Genomic DNA, 20,418 nt, shown 5'->3' with positions numbered 1-20,418 from the left:
CATTACGGCCCTGAGCTAGAGAGAAATGTAAATAAAGTGCTCGGTGTCTCGAATAATTATTGAAGGATGCTAACTTTAACCTAGATAAAATATTACAAAAAAAATTTAGTCTGGAAAATGGTTTAGGAAAAGTCCACTACACACAAAAAATTGCCATTATGCAACACGGTAGTAGTTGCTCAGAGTATCGGGACATTAAAGGCAGAATAATGCAGCATGATTGGAAAATAATATTCCTCCTTATGGTGACAAGAGCAGTGCCCTTAAACCTCACCGTAAATAGGCATTGTGAGTCATTTTACCATTTCTATGAACAACTAAATGGCAGATACTGACTCTTTTGAACATCTAAATTTAGCTTACAGTCAACATAAATTCTCTTGGGGCTTCGGTCGCTCAAGAAATTACATCACTCCCTTATCAAACTGCACTTAACAGGTCTATTGCACAGGTAAACAGGTTATTTTCTAAATTCTGCCAATATACTCCTGGATCCTCAGATTTATTATTACCATCGCTGGGAAAGCTTTTCATCGACTTGATTTGTCATATTTGTGGGAAGCAATAAAATGTATGGGCTTGGGTCTATATTTTATTGACATGGTTAAAGTGATGTTCTCCTTCAGTAACCGTGGCAACAGCTAATGTATGCCTTAAACCCTTCAGAATCAGTCGAGATAGTCTGCAAGACAATTCACTATCCCGATTGTTTATTTTATCTCTGGAACACTGTCGAGGGTTATTAGACCAAATATGTAACCAATTAAAATGTGCTGTCCTGTTTTCTTAACATCTCCATAGTCAAATATAGTCATTTTATATATTGATTTCTATAAAACATCATTATTAGTAGTGTTTACATTTGTAAATTTAGCACGAATATAACACACACACACACACACACGTTTGTTTCACTTTATTAGTGAGGACACTGCCTAGACTTCCAGTGATTTTATATCAGGTTAATGATATTTTCTATTGCCTAACCCAGCTGCTACGACTAAACGGAGCCCTAAACTAGAGTGGACCATGTTGTCATAACATTTCACTACATAAGTGAGGACATTTGGCCTTCACAAGTACAACCAAACTTGTACACACAAACACACACATACATACATATATATGATTAGTCTTGTACATACATTGCATGATGAGGACTCTGACTCAACTGAAGCGTCAAGTATCACCAAATGGAAAGCATGTTTTAGTGAGTCTGCTACCACTCGTCGAGAGCAAGCAGCATGAACTGAGTACTGACAAGTGTTGTTTGCTAAAAAAAGAAGCTATCTTGCATTTTGAAATAGATGGACAGAGTGTAGGACTGGAACAATGCAGTGGTCTTGAGACACGTTTAACAGTTTTTAAAGGGAGAGTTTTCTCAAAAATGAAAATTCTGTCATCATTTACTCCCCCTCAAGTTGTTCCAAACCTGTATAAATTAATTTGTTCTGCGGAACACAAGGGAAGATATTTAGAAGAATGTTTGTAGCCAAGCAGATCTTTCCCCCCATTGACTACCATAGTATTATGGGGGGGTTACAAACATTCTTCCAAATTTATATAGGTTTGGAAAAACTTGAGGGAATTTTAATTTTTGAGCGAACTATCCCTTTAAATTGACATAGAATCTTAAAAATGTGGCTTTAATGGCACGGAAGCAGAAGGAGCAGCGGCCAAAGACATCTAGTGAATGTTTACATAGACTAACAATTACAAAAATAAAACAAGCAATATACTGACTTCTATAGGCAATTTTGCCTATTCAGAACTTTACTTTGTCTGCCATAATAATGTAATTTCTTTGAGTGGCTTTTCATTAATTTGATAAATTACATTTAATGCAATTACATACAATTATAAAATGTGTTTAAATGCGTTTTAAAAAAAATATACAATATACTTTCCTATATACCGTATGAATGTTATCTTTTTTTTTGGGTAAGTATCACAACATAAGCAGTTTTTTTTGGGCAGGAAAAGGGCTGGTTGGGTTTGTGGGTAATACTGATTAAAAAAGATGAGCTTTGAAGTTTGAAAAGCAGGATATGTTTCAATACATGCTGTTTACCGCCTGTTAACATTGTGCCATTGTATCTGAACTTCCTTCCGACTAATAATTAAATACAACATGGCGAAGATCATAAATGATAAAAAAAACGCAACTTAAGCAAAGATCATTGCAGATGGAGGAGAAGATACAAGGCAAACAAAAAGACACCGGAAATGGGTGGTTCGCCACAAAATGAAAGAGAATAAGAAGAGAAACAAAAGCATGGATACATCGTGCAACACCAGCGCTAGCCAAGCACACAGACCCGACCATACACACGTACACACGCACAAAACACACAGACTCACATCTACTCTTACCTTCATGATATAAGACATCCTCTAAAGAAGCAGAAAATGGAGAGAGAATGAAGATGTGTATGAGAATAAAAGAACAGCCTGATAGGAATATGATGGAAAGATCTGTGAGAGGTGAACATTAATTGTTGCAGAGAAACAGAAGATTTCACATGCATTTCATGAGTCAAAGAACACCTTCATGAGTCGCTAAGACCCTTGACACGATCTTGTAGAAGATGTGGTGCACATTAGAGAGAAGTTTGAGTGTGCTTTGGGTAGAGTTATCTAATATGCAGCTCAAAAAGACCACTAAACATTCCACTTAAATCTGATATAACACCTCCACCACAACTTGTGGTAAAGAGAATGAAGCTGGCTAACAAACTTACAGTCAGAGCAGCTATGTAGACACTATTTCCTGTTAGGACCACCAAGAATGCACAGAGGTAAATTACGCTCCCACTCAAGATCTCTTATGACTATTTTCCAGACAGCATACCTCTTTATAGCCCAGCGCAGCGGAGGGCTTGAGGGGTGGCGCTGGTCTCAGGCAGCTTAAAGACCAGGGCTTGGTGATCTTGGGGGGTTCAAGAGGGCCTCGGTTAGCCGCAGGAGTACCGAAACCGTGCAAGTGGTGGGATGACGTACCAGTGATGGTTGAAGGCTTACCATCAACACTCTGCAAAACACACACGAAAATAACAATTCACCCGTAGGAGTGCATCATTGGGACTGATAGAGAGGGGGCAAAAAAATGTTGACACTGGGTTCTTATTACCTTCACTATTGTTCCTACTGGACTTCCTTCCTTGGTGTAAGCATGAAGATGTTCTAACCACTCCTGCTGCTCCTGTAAACTACTGCAGAACACCATGGTGCGATCTATTGTTCCCCCTAAAAAAACACAATCAATGAGAACAAGGTATACCCCCGGTTTCACAGACAAGGCTTAAGCTAGCTCTATATTAAATGCATGTTTGAGCTGTTTTAACTGAAAGTAACTTGTACTGACATATCTTAAAATATGTCAGAGCCATTTTTTTTTTGTCTCAAGATGCACACCAGTAATGTTTTTTTCTAGTGAACGTTTATAAAAGCTACTTAAATACCCTAATTAAAATAAGGTCTAATCCTGTGCAAAACTTAAGTTTTGTTTAAAAATTTACAATAATAATAATAATAATAATAATAATAATAATAATAAAAAACAGCTTTGTGCAAGCACAAACCAAATATACACTATTGTTCAAAAGTCTCTAATGCTGGCTAAATTTATTCATTCAAAAATACAGTAAAACAGTAGTACCGCAAAATATTTTTACAAAAACGGTTTTCAATCTTAAAATTTTTTAAATATAATTTGAAAACTGGAGTAATGGTTGCTGAAAATTCAGCTTTGCCATTACATGAATAACATGTAATGGCAAAGCTGAATTTTCAGCAACAATTACTCCAGTTTTAGTCACATGATTCTACAGAAATCATTCTAATATACTGATTTGGTGCTCAAGAAACATTTATTATTATTATTATTATTATTGAAAACATTCCAATCAAACATCAACTTACAGTAGTGTCTCGAATACCATTTGTATGAATGTGCAATGGGAGTCGAGCCCATTTTCTCTTATCAGTAACGATAGCGACAATGACCAAAGTAATATCAAAGATGGCGACATCCATAAAACTGAAAAGTCTTATCACTTTTGATATGACAAGAGTCCAATTGAGCTGTGAGTTCATCCGTCAAATCTTCATTAACTGACAGCAGCTTTTATATCTGTGTGGAGAGCGGAGCACATATAACACAAAACTGACAGGAGCAGCTACGGTGGAGATACCTTCAGATGACACACAGCTCATATCTAAGTTACTGAAACCACACATGAAAACCCGCAAAAAATGGCAAGCACGGGTTTGTGCTGTGCAGAGCGGCTCCTTCGCACTATGCGACGTGACAGACAAATAGTTGTCCAGTCCGATTCCATTCACGCAGTGTGAGTTTTCCGAGAAAGCGGTTGTGAGACCTAAAAATATGTGTGTGAACGTAAACCGTATTAAGGACTCAAAATACAGGACTGACAACCGTATGCTGCTGTGTGAATGTGGTTTATATGTATTTACTTTTGATCAATTTAAATCACCTGCACATGCTCTTGTTAGATTAAACTATAGATTACTTTTTAAGCTACATTATTGCCTGTTGTAATAAAAACAGGTCGAGACTAGCAGCAATGAAAAAAGCAGCTATAATGACAGCTGAATGCACCTCTCAAAAAAGACACCCCACTAAACTATGTTTACATGGACTGAAACAAACCTGCGATCTCAAAGGCATAATGGCCTGTGTCCGTGTCTTCTAGATGTTTGGTTACAGTGGTTCCTGTCAGTGGCAGACGCCCCTATGAGACGAGAGTGTGAGACAAATGAGAGCACTGCGCTTGACTTTTTCATAAATAACAGATGCTTGATTATGTACCTGGATAAAAATAAGAACAGGAAAAAGAACAAAAACTCACCTGGTAAATGAAACCACTCATTCTTGGGCTGGCAGACAGCATGACTAACACATTGGGAAACAGCATGAGGTATCGCTCTTCTTTTTCCTAGAGGAAAAAACAAAACAAAAACACAAATGCACATTATATTACATTCAGAACTTCTGCACAAATGACATTAATTACCACTACTTACAACAATCACATTGGTTATGAAACAGATGCAGGTGAATGGCATTACAGCACCTTCACAGCAAACAAACACAAACATCAAATGTCTCTATGTTACACACGATTTTGGATTGGTGAACGGCTTTTTTTTTTTTTGCTACATTGATTACTCACGATCAACAAATATCGTACCTTATTTCTAGCAAACCAAGATAAAGCTAAGCAAAAGAGAAAAAAAGAGAAAGGGAATACATTGAACAGAATTGGAGGGAATTCCTTTCTAATGACTTTACTAAGTCAAATACTTTCATCGTCCTACTATTTTTCCTTCAGCTAAGCCCTCCTAATGTTATCAGGGGCCTCTATCAGACCCTTCACACACTACACTGTTTCCATTAACTAGAATCAGAGGGGGGTTGAGGTTGAAGTTAATAACGCATTCAGTGACCACAGATGCAAAACTTTGCAGGGGGATTTGAGCTGTTGACACTTAAACATTTTCCATTCATTAGCTAAACAAACTCACACAAACCAAAATATGGGTGAAGATCTGCCCATTATGTTTAAAAGGCCCTGATCAGCACTTCTATTCAAAACAGCCTTGTTTTGCAGAACATCTCAATTAATCTTGATAAAACAATCACTCCAGCCACTTCATAGTTTATTTTGACATTGTGCTAAAATGACAAAAACAACTAACGTGCACTTTGCACAAAATAAAGAGTGATATAAACCACACTGCTGTGAAAGCAACAGGTTTCGATGCCAGACTGTTACTTCCTAGTTCTCACCCTCTTCCTCACCTCATTTGAGCTGCTCTGCATGTGGACCTGTGACATGTAGACCACCTGTCCCAGTGACTTCATGCTGTCACCCTCCCAGCCCCGCACTGGCTCCGACAAGATCTGCAACTCTAGGTTTTTTCTTTTTCGCAGATCTTGACACTGAATCTGGAATATACAAACAGATCAAGTCAGTGAAACATTTTGCATTTCACAGTACGAGTAAAGAGAAACACATACTGAAAATGTAACGGATTCAAAAACGCATTTTGTAATAGTAAAGAATTAAGATTCACACCAAGTCTAAAATTAGTTACCACCTGCAATTAAATAACACTAAAGTATAAAACATTAACATAATGTTCATAATTCTCTGAAAAATGTCTCAATAAATTAATGAGAGAATAGAATCCAGAATACACACAGACAACTGTTCAAAACTTTGGGATCAGTAAGAAGTCTCTTATTTATCTGAACAAGAACACAGTAATATAGAAAATCAGTAATATTTTATAACCGTTATATTTCATAACCGTTTTTTTATTTTAATACAGTCTTCAGTGTTGCACGATCCTTCCCAAATCATTCTAATATACTGATTTAGTGCTCAAGAAACATTTCTTATTATAAATGCTGACAGTTGTAACATTATAAAGTGTAATGTATTTAAAGGATTAGTTCACCCAAAAATGAAAATTATGTAATTAATTACTCACCCTCATGTCGTTCCACACCTGTAAGACCTTCATTCATCTTCAGAACACAAATTAAGATATTTTTGATAAAATCCGATGGCTCAGTGAGGCCTGCATCGCCAGCAAAAACATTTCCCTTTTTCAATGCCCAGAAAGCTACTAAAAACATATTTAAAATAGTTCATGTAACTACAGTGGTTCAACTTTAATATTATAAAGTGACGAGAATACTTTTTGTGCGCCAAAATAACAAAATAGCGACTTTATTCCACAGTATCTAGTGATGGGCAATTGCAAAACACTGCTTCATGAAGCTTCGAAGCTTAATGAATCTTTTGTTTCGAATCAGTCGTTCAGAGCACATATCAAACTGCCAAAGTCACATGAACTATTGAAGTTTCAAAACACTTATGACGTAACAAAGCCTCGTTTACTGAAATCATGGGATTTTGGTGCTCTGAACCACTGATTTGAAACAAATTATTCGTAAAGCTTCGAAGCTTCATGAAGCAGTGTTTTGAAATCGCCCATCACTAGTTATTGTGAAATAAAAAATCTATTTTGTTATTTTTGGCGCACAAAAAGTTTTAAATATATTTTTAGTAGCTTTCTGGGCATTGAAAAAGGGAGTGTTATTGCTGGCGATGCAGGCCTTACTGAGCCATCAGATTTGATCAAAAATATCTTAATTTGTGTTTTATTTCCAAAGATGAACGAAGGTCTTACAGGTGTGGAACGACATGAGGGTGAGTAAATGATGACATAATTTTAATTTTTGTGTGAACTAACCCTTTAATGCATTCTTGCTGAGTACAAGTAGTAATTCTTTTTATTTTTAGATTTTTAAATTACTGACCCTAAACTTGAACAGTAGTGTAACAGCGCTCTACAGTGCGCCCATTTCACTTGCATTTGCTCCTGAAAATAACTGCGTGCGACTGTGAAAAAATATTTAGGCGAACTGGTGCGAGTGACCCGATCAATTCTCATGAATAGATCTACAATCGGAATAAAAAGTACAACTCCCAATATGCATCTAAACTGAACAACAGTTATGTTTCGTACTGCAATCGGCTGCTTTTCATGACTTAATTCAAAGACTTTGCTTCAGTCAGCAGAGTAAGTGCAAAAGACGTGCGCTCCCGACTGCACTTCAGAGATTGTTTACAAGGTGCAACCGGTGTGATGCAGCCACGCGCATTTACCTGACCGTCTCATGATGCCGTTTCTTTGCAGCCAAATTAACTGTAAATACTACATTTGGATTATCATAATCAAGGTCGGAAATTAACGGGGGCTTGGTGCAAAAATGCCTCCAAAAATTGATTTAAAAAACACAGGCACCATTATGAATGCCCGTGTGCATATTACTTTCACTTTTGAAGCAGCAGCAATTCGGAGGCGGCAATTGCTTGAATGGTGGGTGGGTTCATTATTATTCTTAATGAAAAACACAACAACAAAACAGTACAATGACAAACTCGCTTAAATATGCGATTTTACATTTCGCTTGTCAACCATTACGTCTTGTCATTCAGAAAAATGAGGCGAAATGGGTGAAGTGAGGCGAAATCTGACTCCTGCTGTTGATCTGTGCTGACTCTCGTTTGGCTCACTGAATTGAGCAGACGCGTTCAGTTTGACTGTAGTGTCTATTTTCTAACTAAACTAAATGATTGTTTTTACTAAAAAAAAAAAAATCAAAACGACGGTGGGGGCGGTGCCGCGGTCACGGTGGGCAAGTGATGTAACCGGCGTTGCTGCTGAACACTGGTAACACCGTCTAAGTCCAATAAACAAGCTGATATTAAGTGACAAAATTTTAGCCACAATACTGTCTGTTTTTGCTCGATTTCGTGAAAATGGTTTCAAAAAAAGCCACACCAGAACTGTTGCGCATCTCCAAGCAACGGTGATTCCTGAGTGAATCTGCGTTTTGAACGACTGAATGAATGACTCGCACATTAAGATTTACCGCCACCTACTGGTTGTTTTATTTTCATATTTACATTTTCATATTTACACTTTACATAGATTGTTTTTACTTAAAATATTAAACTTTTAAAGATTAAGGATTTTTTTAACTTATTTCTAAATTCAAAAAATTATATTTAAAAACATTCATACATTATTTACCCATAAGCTGCATTACGCAGTCTATGTAAATGTGTCTAAATAATACCAGTTCAGATGGAGCTTCTGTGTCACTTCTGCAGTGCAAAGATGGATTTTTTGATGATTTCTTTTGATTGGTAGTAACAGTCTGATTGGGTACATTTAATAAGATTAGTAAAATTGCTCTTATAATGGTACAAATGCCCCAGGAAATTAATTTAAAGGGGCAAATGTCGCCCTGTAATGGGAAAGTTAATGTCAGTTATTGATCAGAAAGTGCTCCTAAATTTTTGACTGTGCTCCTAAATTTTTTTTTATTAGGAGCACAAGTGAAGAAAGATGTTACCGTAGAGCCCTATGTATAAAATATTGTTTTAGTTTAGATGTTAATAGTCTCTGATAAGCAATAAACATTGATAAATAGTGGGTTACAATGTTTTTAAATGTCAAAGTTTAATGCCAAATGATTTTTAGTGTCTAATGTATAGGTATATTCAAAAACTAAATGTTTTATTCCACAATAACTTGGAACATGAAAATATATGATCTTAAATGGTCATTTTGGAGTAGGCGGTCACTTCTCCACATTTTAAGGCGTTACATTACGTTCATGTTCCTAACTGATGCTTTATCATCAAAGCGACTTACAATAAAGTACGCAAATCATCTCATCAGCAATTAGGTAACTGAGAAAATATAGGTAAAGTGGGGAAGACCAAATCAACATGACACCTCCACTAGTAAGATCTAAACTATGAACATGGGACTCTCCCTTACCTGTAAGAAAAAAAAAACAAAAAGGAACTGAAAAAAAAAAAAAAAACACACACACACACACACACACGAAACTGTTCCACAGAACTCAACGAGTAAAGAAATCACCTACTACTATAATTTTCTATGCCAAGACGTCTGACCTGAAAGGCCATATCTAAGGAATGACTCATCTTTCCTCAGTCTTTCTTTTTTTATCTTAAAGAGACACTCTTGTAAACCTTAACCTTTACATTTCATGTAACAGCAACATCTCTTCCAACCTGTAAAGTGCAGTGAACCTGCTGTGTGGTTTAGACATGAGGGTAAGAGGGAATTAGAGAGAAAAGACTCAAATGTTTTGCACCATGACAGGAAACTGCTCACATTGGTCAAAACCATGAGAAGTCAAAAGTCAAAATGGCTTTGGTTGCCACACAAACATTAAGATTAAATGGCAAATATGACAAAACTGTGACATACCACAAGATTTTTAAAAGCAGCTGTTGCTTTGAGAATGTCACTGTAATCTGGATGCGCTTCCTACAAGAAAAAAAGAGAGAATCTATAAATATTATTTTACAACTTATGAAAATACTCATAGCCATCCATGAGCTTAGCAGCTTGCCGTTACCTCCACATGTCGCTCAAGTTCCTGCAGGAGGAAGAGATACTTGTCGAGCCTCATGAAGGGTTTGCTCAGGCTGGTGGTCAGGGTCAGAATACCAGGAGGGCTGGCACCCTGACTCTCCATGAACTTTTCCAGCTCCTCACTGTTCATGGAAAAAACAGTGTTTTTATTATCTAAAACTGATTTATTTGCCTTTTCTGTGGCATCAATGTCGAAAACCTTGTCTGCCCCTTTATTTGAATAACTGCACAATTTATTTTAATAATTTATAATTTTAAGAATGTCTCAAAACTCATCACAACTTATTACATATAAATATACACTACAGATCAAACATTTAGGGTCAGTAAGATTTTTTTAAAAGAAATTAATATTTTTATTCAGCAAGGATGCATTAAATTGATAAAAAGAGACCGCAAAGACTATTATACTATTAGACTATACTATTTATACTATTACAAAAGTTTTCCATTGCAAATAAATGCTGATTTTTAAACTTCCCATTAAAAAAAAATCCTGAAAAAAAAAATGATCATAGTTTCCACAAAAATATTAAGCAGCACAACCGTTTTCAACACTGATAACAAAAAAATGTCTCTTGAGCAGCAAATCAGCATATTAGAATGATTTCTGAAGCATCATGTGACACTGAAGACTGGAGTAATGATGCTAAAAATTCAGATTTGCATCACAGAAATAAACTATAGTAATATTTCACATATTACTGTATTACTACTATATTTTTGATTTTTGCAGCCTTGGTGGACTCTAAAATGTAATTTTACAACTTTAGGCGCACTTATAAAATGTATGTTTTGCATTATATATATATATATATATATTTTTTTTTTTAATAGAAACTAAATTTAAGAAAATGTGGTTTACTCAATTTGCATATCATGTTTTAATTATATTTAAAACATGTTTTATGTTTTATATATGGAACTGTAAATGTAAAAAATGTAATGTTACTGTAAACTGTAAAAAAAATGAGGCTTAATCAATTTGCAATCACGTCAACAATGCATTCTCATATAGACATAACAATTGCAAATTTTATGGGGAAGGTGACAGAATGGGTGTGAAGAGAAAACATCACAAGATTCTAAATTGTGATAAAATAAAATTAGACTAAAGATGAATCATCTGAACACATGCCTTGAGTACATGATCGAACAATGGAAAATGCTGCAACAATGCTGCAGAGTGATATGCAAGTGAGCAAACAATCAAAAGTGTGTCTTCTGCCTCCATCAGCATAACCACAGCTATAGATATCCTGTGCTATTTCCTGTGTGTATGAGGCATGGCTTTTCACTCTCTCCTTCTGTCGTGGAGCATTCTGAGATGGAAGGAGAAAACTGACAGAAACCTTATTGTAGTTCATCATACAGGAAGTGTGTAAAATGTGGCTCAGACATTTATGAATACCTGTGAAGTTTACAAGTACAAACCAAAGAAAAAAAAAAAAAAAACTCCTTGAAATGGAAATGGGGTAGATGTGTTATATGTAAAGACACAAGGGAGATTTGCTTGTTTAGTCACTCAGCTCAATGTGACATTGGAGAATCAAAGCCTTGTAGTGACACCTGGTGGTTCATCTTTATACTTTGGAAAACAATGTATTGTATATCTTGACACAAAGGCAGTGTAATTTCTGAGCCACTGGTGTCAAACAAACAGAGAAATATTTTGTAAGCATCAAAATGCCACAGTTTTACAACTTTTGGGAAGTCAACCTATAAATGGCACATTAATTTGGGATAGGAGGAAGTATTTATATTAGTATCAGATAAAAATTATTACACACTTAAGATGAATAAATGTACATGCGAATAAATGAAAATCTGAAGATAAAATATTTTGTGGCATTTTTTCTGTATTTTTTCACCCAGAAATCACTCTTTGAAGTCTTCATCTGGATTGATCGATGTTTATATGGGAATAAAAGCATAAATTAAAGGGGTTTTCTTTAATCTTTTGACATACAAAAAATCTTTGTAACATTAAAGCATCCTACAAACGTCATAGCTTAAAACGTCCTCCTCAATTTTTAATTTTTTTTTTTTTTTTTATGTAACTAAGCTCCAAAACCCAGTTTGGATATTGTAAAATCTGTGAAACCACATGGGAAAAATACATTTGGATATGACTGCCTCTAAATCAGTGGTTCCCAAACTTTTTAGAGTGGCGTACCCCGAGGCATTTAACATCTTTCTGCGTACGGCCTCTCTTCCACTCACGCCTGTTTCACATTGGATGCGCAAGCAGTGCGTAGGCAGCGCAGAAACTGTCCGTATGCAAAGGGGGAGCAGCACGCGCCCATTGTGCTTTCACACTGGTAGGGTTTGTCACGCACAGCTGAACCGCGGCTTGTGTACTGCAAATACAGAAGAGTATTGTCCATTCTGTCACATTTTCTGGTGTTCTCCTCTGACATGTGCTTTGATTTTATGATGGACAGCATGCTCTGCTGTGATGCGACCGTGTTCCCCTCTGCGCTGCTTACGCTCTGTTTACGCGTGCGGTGTGAAACCGGCCTTAGACTGCAGTCACACCTTTTCTATTAAGGGATAATATTTGCCCCCTTAAATTGATTTTCCAGTGCATTTTTTACCTTTATAAATACTTTTTTAAAATAAATAATGTTTTAAACAAAAAATGTTCAATAGAAAAAACTGCAATGATGGTAAAAAAACGAAGTATTCATAATGAAAATAATGTCATTTATTACTCACCCTCGTGTTGTTCTACACCCGTAAGACCTTCAAATCAGTGGTTCGGAGCACCAAAGTCACGTGATTTCAATAAACGAGGCTTCGTTTACGTGATCCGAACCACTGATTCGAAAATTCGTAAAGCTTCGAAGCAGTGTTTTGAAATCGCTCATCACTAGATATTGTTGAAAAGTCATTATTTTGTTTTTTTGGCACACAAAAAGTATTCTCGTCGCTTCATAACATTAAGGTTGAACCACTGTGGTCACATGAACTGTTTTAAATGTGTCTTTAGTTCCTTTCTGGATCTTGAGAGGTTCAGTGACATTGCTGGCAATAGAGGCTATACTGAGCCATCAGATTTCATCAAAAATATCTTAATTTGTGTTCTGAAGATGAACGAAGGTCTTACGGGTGTAGAACAACATGAGGGTGAGTAATTAATGACAATTTTCATTTTTGGGTGAACTAACCCTTTAAATATTAAACTAAAACCACCAGTAGGTGGCAGTAAGTCATTGTCTTAATGGCTTAATTTGAGTTTATTTTACAACGTAACTTTTGAAGCTTTAAAGTTTTGGTGTAATGGACTTTCAAGGAAGGGAATTAAATCTCAGGTTTCATTAAAAATATCAGTTTCAAAGATGAATGAAAGTATTATGGGGTTTGGAACGACATGAGGGTGAGTAAATGACAAAATTTTCACTGGGTTAAATAAACCTTTAACATCTTTAAAAAAAACACAGAAAAACTGATGACAACTATGAGTCACTGAGTGGACACTGACCTGTGATCAGTCAGCACACACACTGCAGAGGGATGGTTGGAGCAGTAGGACAAGTACACCGTTCTGATCTGACACATCAGGTTCAGGTAACAGCCGCCAATTCGTTGCTGGCCCTCTGGCATCCTACAAGGCAAAAATACATAGATCAGCCCAGATAATTGCTTTCTTACACACATTAACTTTTATTCAATGTCAAATCCCTTAGGTTTTGAAATGGTATAGCATAGGTGTACACATTACAAATACAAGACACAAAGCCACCACCAGATGGCGCTGTATCATCCAAGAGTATGACTTCTATAGATAGCAGAGAATCATTTGAGTTGTCAATATGCTCTATAAAGACTGAAATACAGCTCTTACTTGGAGCACTCCTCTAAGGCAAGACACAGTCCCTGATGGAAAGTGAGGATGTCCTCTAAATTCCCATTCAGACTGGAGCAGTCCACACTAGAGAGCCTGCAGGGAGAGCAGACAGAAGAGTCATTGTGCGCTTGGGTTTTCATTGACTGACCCAGTTCCCTAAAATGTCAATCGGCTTTGATATCAAAGGGTCCCTGATGCCATGGTGATGATTGTGTTTTCCTCTTACTTGTCGCTGGTCTGTAGAGGCCGCAGGTAGCAGTTAAGTACCGCCTGCAGTTCTTTGACAAACTCTCTCTCATGCTCCAAGATATCTTGCACCACCTAACAAAACAAACAAAACATTCAAATAAGAACTCAAAATTTATTTACATGTCCACTTGGCATTTGTTTATGCCTTTAAAAGAACTCACCACATTGTAATAATTTTTAGTCAGCTGAGGAACGTCAAATCCTTTTACAGATTTCGGTGATATTGGTTTCTCTGGGGAAAAATAGAGGGAAACCTTAATAAGAATGTCAGTGTTTTGTTCAATTATGCTTGCTAGGACAAATTTCTAACAATGCTAAGATGTAAGACAATATCTTGGATTGCCCACTCACCACATGGCTTGACCTCTCGGACATAGTTGCTAGGGAACCAGCCGGTTTTGCCATTAAGGGTTCCCTCCCACCATCCACCTTCCTCTTGGCGTGTGACATGGATCAGCTCGCCCTTGCTGAAAGACAGCTCGTCCTCATTGTTCTGCTTGAAATTGAAGCGTGCCTTTACCACCAGCTGCCCACCGCCTCCATTCTCCGACATTTCCTGGACACAACAGCAACAGGTGAAAAATTTCAGTATGCAGTCAACTGGGGAACCAACTATTCATTAATAAAATATTTTTATTATTGGCTTACAAACTATACATACTCACGCTTATAGGAGTCTAACAGTATTGTTATATTGATATATCGTGATTAGGGGTGTGACGAGACACTTAACTCACGAGACGAGACACGAGATTGGGCTCATGAGATGAAATTAGACAGCCATTTATAGTGGTGTCCGAAACCATAGTGGACGTTACCGAGTGCACTCCCACAATGCACTGCAATAACAAGTGTACAACCAATGTACACTCAACGGCTAGAGAACATCCATAATGCACTCTGTGAGAGTTGCGCCACGGCTGAATTAATTCCCGTGTCTGACCAGAGGATGGCACCAGCAGATGAATCATCCATCCATCCACTTCCCAATGTGGTTACAGCATAATATCATACAGGTATAAATTCATTTTTACTTGATTATTAAATTGTTTAATTAAGGTTTATTCATGCTAGTTTACATGACAGAGATCAAGACTATGTAAAAGCGACATCCCTTCCGGTGCACTCGGTGTCCGAATTCACTCACTCGTTTTCATTCACTCCTTCAAGTGGACTATATTAGTAGTGGACTAATGTAGGGAATAGTGAATGAGGGTATAGGGGTGATTTTAAACACAGCATGGATCTAAAAATCTTCAGACGACACACGGCTCATATCGCCGTCGCTGTAAGTTACTGAAACTACACGAAACCTGCAACACATGGTAGTGTTTGTGCAGTGCAGAGCGGCTCTCTCGCACTGCATGACTGACAGACAACTAGCTGTGCTAGTTCATGTGAAATATGCGAAAGGGAACTCGCATCATTACTCAACCGCTGCAGTTTGAAGTTTTCTGTGCACAAATATCTGAAGCGTGTGCCCAGACAGCACACAAATACTAAATTGAGCTCTGTTTCATGATTTGCGCTTGAACCGACAAATTCTTATAAAATTATGTCAATTATGCTACGGTGAGTATCCTAGTAAACTATTTGTATTCTTTATGCTTTAATTGAAGGTGTAAATTTTCATTTGTCCTATTTTGTTTTTGTCTAGTCTTATAATTTGTTTTAATTCTGTTTTATATTTTCTTGTACAGCACTTTGGCTTCAACATCTGTTGTTTTGTGCTTTATAAATCAATAATCTAAACTAAAATAAACATAGTCGGTTATGTCTTAACATAAACGGTTAACGTAAACAGTAGAGAAATAAAATGCATGTGTACAGTATCAGTATACTGGATCCATGCATTATGTCTTAAAGTGACAGCAGCCTAATAAACCTGATGCTTTCTGTGTTTTTAATGTTAATCAAACAACAAAAGACAAAGAGAAAATCACTCACTGCTCTTCACTGAATAACATTTGTAACTTTATTCAAATGGATATAATTGGAATTATTCAAAATATCAAATATTTGAAATACTGTCTTTAGGTTGTTTTCCTAATAATTAAGAGATTCACTCTGAAAATATGTTAATGATTACATGTGATTATTTTTGATTAATTACAGAAACTTGTGAGATTAATTAGTTAATTTTTTAAGCGACCGACAGCTCTATAAATAAAACTATTTAGGTATCGGGTGGTAAAAATATTATTAGTTTATTACGGTGTTATGAGGTTAGAACAATACTGTTATAATAGAGCAGTGAATCTAAACAACTCATTAAAATGACTTCCCAAATATAATGCAGAATGCGCTGTAATTGGTCATCTTATTGGGGTTATTTGCATACTATTGTTCCTTAATAATTTGATGTTTCTTTGCAATATAGTAGAAGTGACTCCAATAAGCTCACCCAAATCTAGATTTTCTTATAGTTTTCTTAACACTATCTGAATAGTCTCTAATAAACTAGATATGAATTTAAAGATTAATCTGTCATCTATGTTATGTTCATGTCATTAACTGAAAAAATTTAAATACTTTTTTAATTACAAACAAAATATATTTTTGCTGTTATAAAAGACTAAAAGACTGTTATCAGCATTTATGGCACTGTTCATATACTTACCACTGCTTTTGACTGCCTCCGTAAGGACCTGCTGGACTTCAAGTTGGGAACAGCTTGTGAAGGGGCTGACAGGCTAGTAGGAGAGGCACTGGACTGTGGACATGATCTATTAGGGGTACAATCTGGATACAGGGAGAAAACAAAAAGAATGTTTTTAAAAGAGACAGGGAATAATTCTCACATGGAGAAGAGAGAGCAGTACATCTGTGGGTGGTCACTGGATTATAGGTCTACTGATACGGATATACAGAAAGTCCTAAACATGGATGAGACATGCTTACAGTCTACAGTTAAATGATTCTGTACCTGTGTACTCTACATTTCAGTTCAGCATGGCCTGCTACACTTATAACACTTGGAACTTGAGTGAATGACACACATAAAATATGAAGTAGCTTTGGCAAATGTTGCCATCTTTCATTTTTCACAAAGTGTGACATTCAAATGACTTCAAGACATATGATTTAGTGTCTCACCATATTATGGTGTATGATTTATTGTCACATCATATTATGTCATGAGGTGTCCAAATTTAACCATAGCTAACATAAACATTCACTACTGTTTAAAAGTTTGGGGTCATTAAGATTTTTTTTTTTTAAAGAAATTTATACTTTTTTCAGCAAGGATGCATTAAATGAATCAAAAGTGTCAGTTAAGACAGTTATAATGTTACAAAAGATTTCTATTTCAAATAAATGCTGTTCTTTTTAACTTTCTATTCATCAAAGAATCCTGAAAAAAGTTTCCGTTTCCACATATTAGGTAGCACAACTTGATACTGATAGTTGATAATGTTGATTTCAACATTGACAGTGCTGAGAAATTTTTTTTTCCCTTTTTTTTTCTTAAGCATAGTGTGACATTGAAGAATGGAGTTACTTTAAATTGTAATAATATTTCACAAATAAATGCAGCCTTGATGGACATAAGAGACTTTTGAAAGCTAGTGTATGTTTAAACTTATAAACAGCATGATGGTCAGCCCAAAATTTCATTAGCCAAAAATTGTGCAAAGTTCATTGCAACTGATAGAACCTTTAGCATATTTCCAGCTTGGGCAATTTGACAAAAATATAAAATATTTATTAATGTTTTTTAAAACCATTTTTTTGCACTACATCCAGGACATGTCAGACCCTCTAAATGTAGTACAAAGTCAGACCAGGTCACTCTGTCATCTTTAAACATCCTATCAGAGCAATCACTCAACCATTCATAATTCTGTCATCTCTGCGAAGTTAAACCACCAATAGTCCACAGCTCAATGCACTTGCATATGGGTCACAACAAACAAAAACATACTCTCCAGTGTATGATGACAACTATCAAAGACAAATCAAAACCTACAGACATAATGTGTGTTCCAGTATACCCAACGCAAGGTCTGAAACATGGTATTTAGTCATTTAAAAAACAAAAACAAAAAAAAACAAACACTGCATCTTCATGCCAAATGTTTACAGACCACGATTGGCACGTATTAATTTGCTATGAGCAATATGTCTTTCATAAACAGAGGAAGATTAGGGATGAGGAGGCATGCAGCGACAGAAGCAAACAGTCAGGTGCCCTGTTTGCTGCACTCTGGTTCCTGACAGATCTCCAGCCCTGCAGGGGCCTCTGGGACTCTTCACTGACTCACATGTCGCTGTTCTCGCTTGCTCCATCTACACAATAAAAGCTCAGCACGTCTGCTGGATTTCACGGCAGGCTCTTTCCGAACACCCACTGCGTACAAACAGTGTTTGTGAACCTGCTCCAAGCTTTCCACAGCCAACACAACAGAGAATCCAGATAAAGCCAGGCCAGGGAACATCTTCTCTATGCCTTTAGCACACTTCAGAGTGAAACCCTCGCTGTTTCATCATAGAGATCATTTTAACACAAATCCAGTCAAATCAATCTGCCCCCATTTAATCTGCCCTCATTAGTGAGTCATTCCTAAGAACTAACACATCTCTTTAATCTTACTTTAATATAGAGTTTGCAAAGCTATTTGCAAATATTTAAAGTTGGGTCATGTGTAAACAGGATTACATTTTAATATTCTATTAATAAATAAGAGTGTTGTTTGGAATGATAAACAAGCCATTGGATAAATTTTTAGTCTAATGAAAATTCTTGAAACGTATTCGCTGTAGCATTGATCCAAACATGAATGACTTTTAGGGTAATAGAAAAAGTGAATTTTTGAAGAATATCCTGGTCACTCTTTTTCCATAAAATAAAAATGAATGTGCATTGGGGTGGTCATGCCACAAACATGAGAAACAATGGCATTTGGCCTCATTAATGTGGATGGCACTTTTTAGTAGTCTGTTCAATTTTTGTAGGCATTGGCATATATATTACTATTCAAAAGATTGAGGTCATTAAAGGATTACTTCACTTCAGAATTAAAATTCCCTGATAATTTACTCACTCCCATGTGATCCAAGATGTTTATGTCTTTCTTTCTTCAGTCAAAAAGAAATTAAGTTTTTTTTTTTTTTTAAGGAAAACATTCCAGGATTTTTCTCCATATAGTGGACTTCACTGGGGTACAACGGGTTGAAGGTCCAATTTGCAGTTTCAGTGCAGCTTCAAAGGGCTCTACATGATCCCAGCCGAGGAATAAGTGTCTTATCTAGTGAAACGATAAGTCATTTTTAAAAAAAAAATAAAACTGTATATACTTTTTAACCATAAATGCTCATCTTGCACTGCTCTGCGATATGCCACGCATTACGTAATCACATTGGAAAGGTTACATGTGACGTAGGCGGAAGTACCGCGGTAGGGCGAAAAGCTCCGTCTCATTTTTTCCTCCAACTTCAAAATCGTCCGACATCGTTGTTTTACCTTTTTTTGTAAAAAGAGTTTGACTTAGTCTTTGCACGTTCGCTTTGTAGACACTGGATCTGTACACTGGATCGCCCATGTCACCAGTGACATTTCCAACGTGATTACGTAATGCGTGGCGCATCACAGAGCTAGTGCAAGACGAGCATTTGTGGTTAAAAAGTATATAAATGTAATTTTTTTTTTTAGAAAACGACCAATTGTTTCACTAGATAAGACCCTTATTCCTCGTCTGGGATCGTGTAGAGCCCTTTGAAGCTGCACTGACACGGCAATTTGGACCTTCAACCTGTTGGTAACTGTTGAAGTACACAATATGGAGAAAAATCCTGGAATGTTTTCCCTCAAAAACCTTAATTTCTTTTCGAGTGAAGAAAGAAAGACATAAACATCTTGGATCACATGGGGGTGAGTAAATTATCAGGAAATTTTAATTCTGAATTGAACTAATCCTTTAAGAACTTTTTTTTTTTTTAAAGAAATTAATACCTTTATTCAGTACAGATGCAAAAACTTATCAAATATGAATGTAAAGATATTTATAATGGTATAATATCTCTCTCTCTCTCTTTCAATATATATATATATATATATATTTTTTTTTTTTTTTTTTTTTTTTTTTGGGGGTAAACTATGCCTTTAAAGAGCCTGTCTGTAAAACTTCTGTGAAGCAGTCCTGTAGGACTTGAGGAACACTTGCACAATTACAAGGTGCACACACTCTCCTATAAAGGCAACAGCCAAAGGGAACAGCGAGAAACATATGACGAGGAAGCAAAAACTGAGAATAACTACGCCTCATGAATTCCGCATGCTTATGCAGATACAGTCAGCCGCC

General features: G+C 36.4%; 1 protein-coding gene across 1 annotated transcript in view; it reads right to left on the bottom strand.

Moving 5' to 3' along the window:
- arhgef6 (Rac/Cdc42 guanine nucleotide exchange factor (GEF) 6) overlaps nucleotides 1-20,418 on the bottom strand; it is a 35,506-nt gene that overhangs the window by 6,199 nt on the left and 8,889 nt on the right. Inside the window, exons 4-17 of the mRNA XM_051860496.1 lie at nucleotides 16,737-16,858; nucleotides 14,468-14,672; nucleotides 14,278-14,348; nucleotides 14,094-14,188; nucleotides 13,865-13,960; nucleotides 13,502-13,624; nucleotides 10,001-10,139; nucleotides 9,850-9,909; nucleotides 5,825-5,971; nucleotides 4,872-4,958; nucleotides 4,673-4,754; nucleotides 3,131-3,246; nucleotides 2,852-3,031; nucleotides 2,374-2,394 (exon numbers count right to left, since the gene is read on the bottom strand). Of these exons, the coding sequence (XP_051716456.1) occupies nucleotides 2,374-2,394; nucleotides 2,852-3,031; nucleotides 3,131-3,246; nucleotides 4,673-4,754; nucleotides 4,872-4,958; nucleotides 5,825-5,971; nucleotides 9,850-9,909; nucleotides 10,001-10,139; nucleotides 13,502-13,624; nucleotides 13,865-13,960; nucleotides 14,094-14,188; nucleotides 14,278-14,348; nucleotides 14,468-14,672; nucleotides 16,737-16,858 (1,544 nt within the window). The remainder of the gene's footprint in view (nucleotides 1-2,373; nucleotides 2,395-2,851; nucleotides 3,032-3,130; nucleotides 3,247-4,672; nucleotides 4,755-4,871; nucleotides 4,959-5,824; nucleotides 5,972-9,849; nucleotides 9,910-10,000; nucleotides 10,140-13,501; nucleotides 13,625-13,864; nucleotides 13,961-14,093; nucleotides 14,189-14,277; nucleotides 14,349-14,467; nucleotides 14,673-16,736; nucleotides 16,859-20,418) is intronic.

This window comes from Ctenopharyngodon idella, chromosome 14 (genome assembly GCF_019924925.1).
Source record: "Ctenopharyngodon idella isolate HZGC_01 chromosome 14, HZGC01, whole genome shotgun sequence".
Taxonomy (NCBI): domain Eukaryota; kingdom Metazoa; phylum Chordata; class Actinopteri; order Cypriniformes; family Xenocyprididae; genus Ctenopharyngodon; species Ctenopharyngodon idella.
This window is presented reverse-complemented; position numbering and strand designations above follow the sequence as displayed.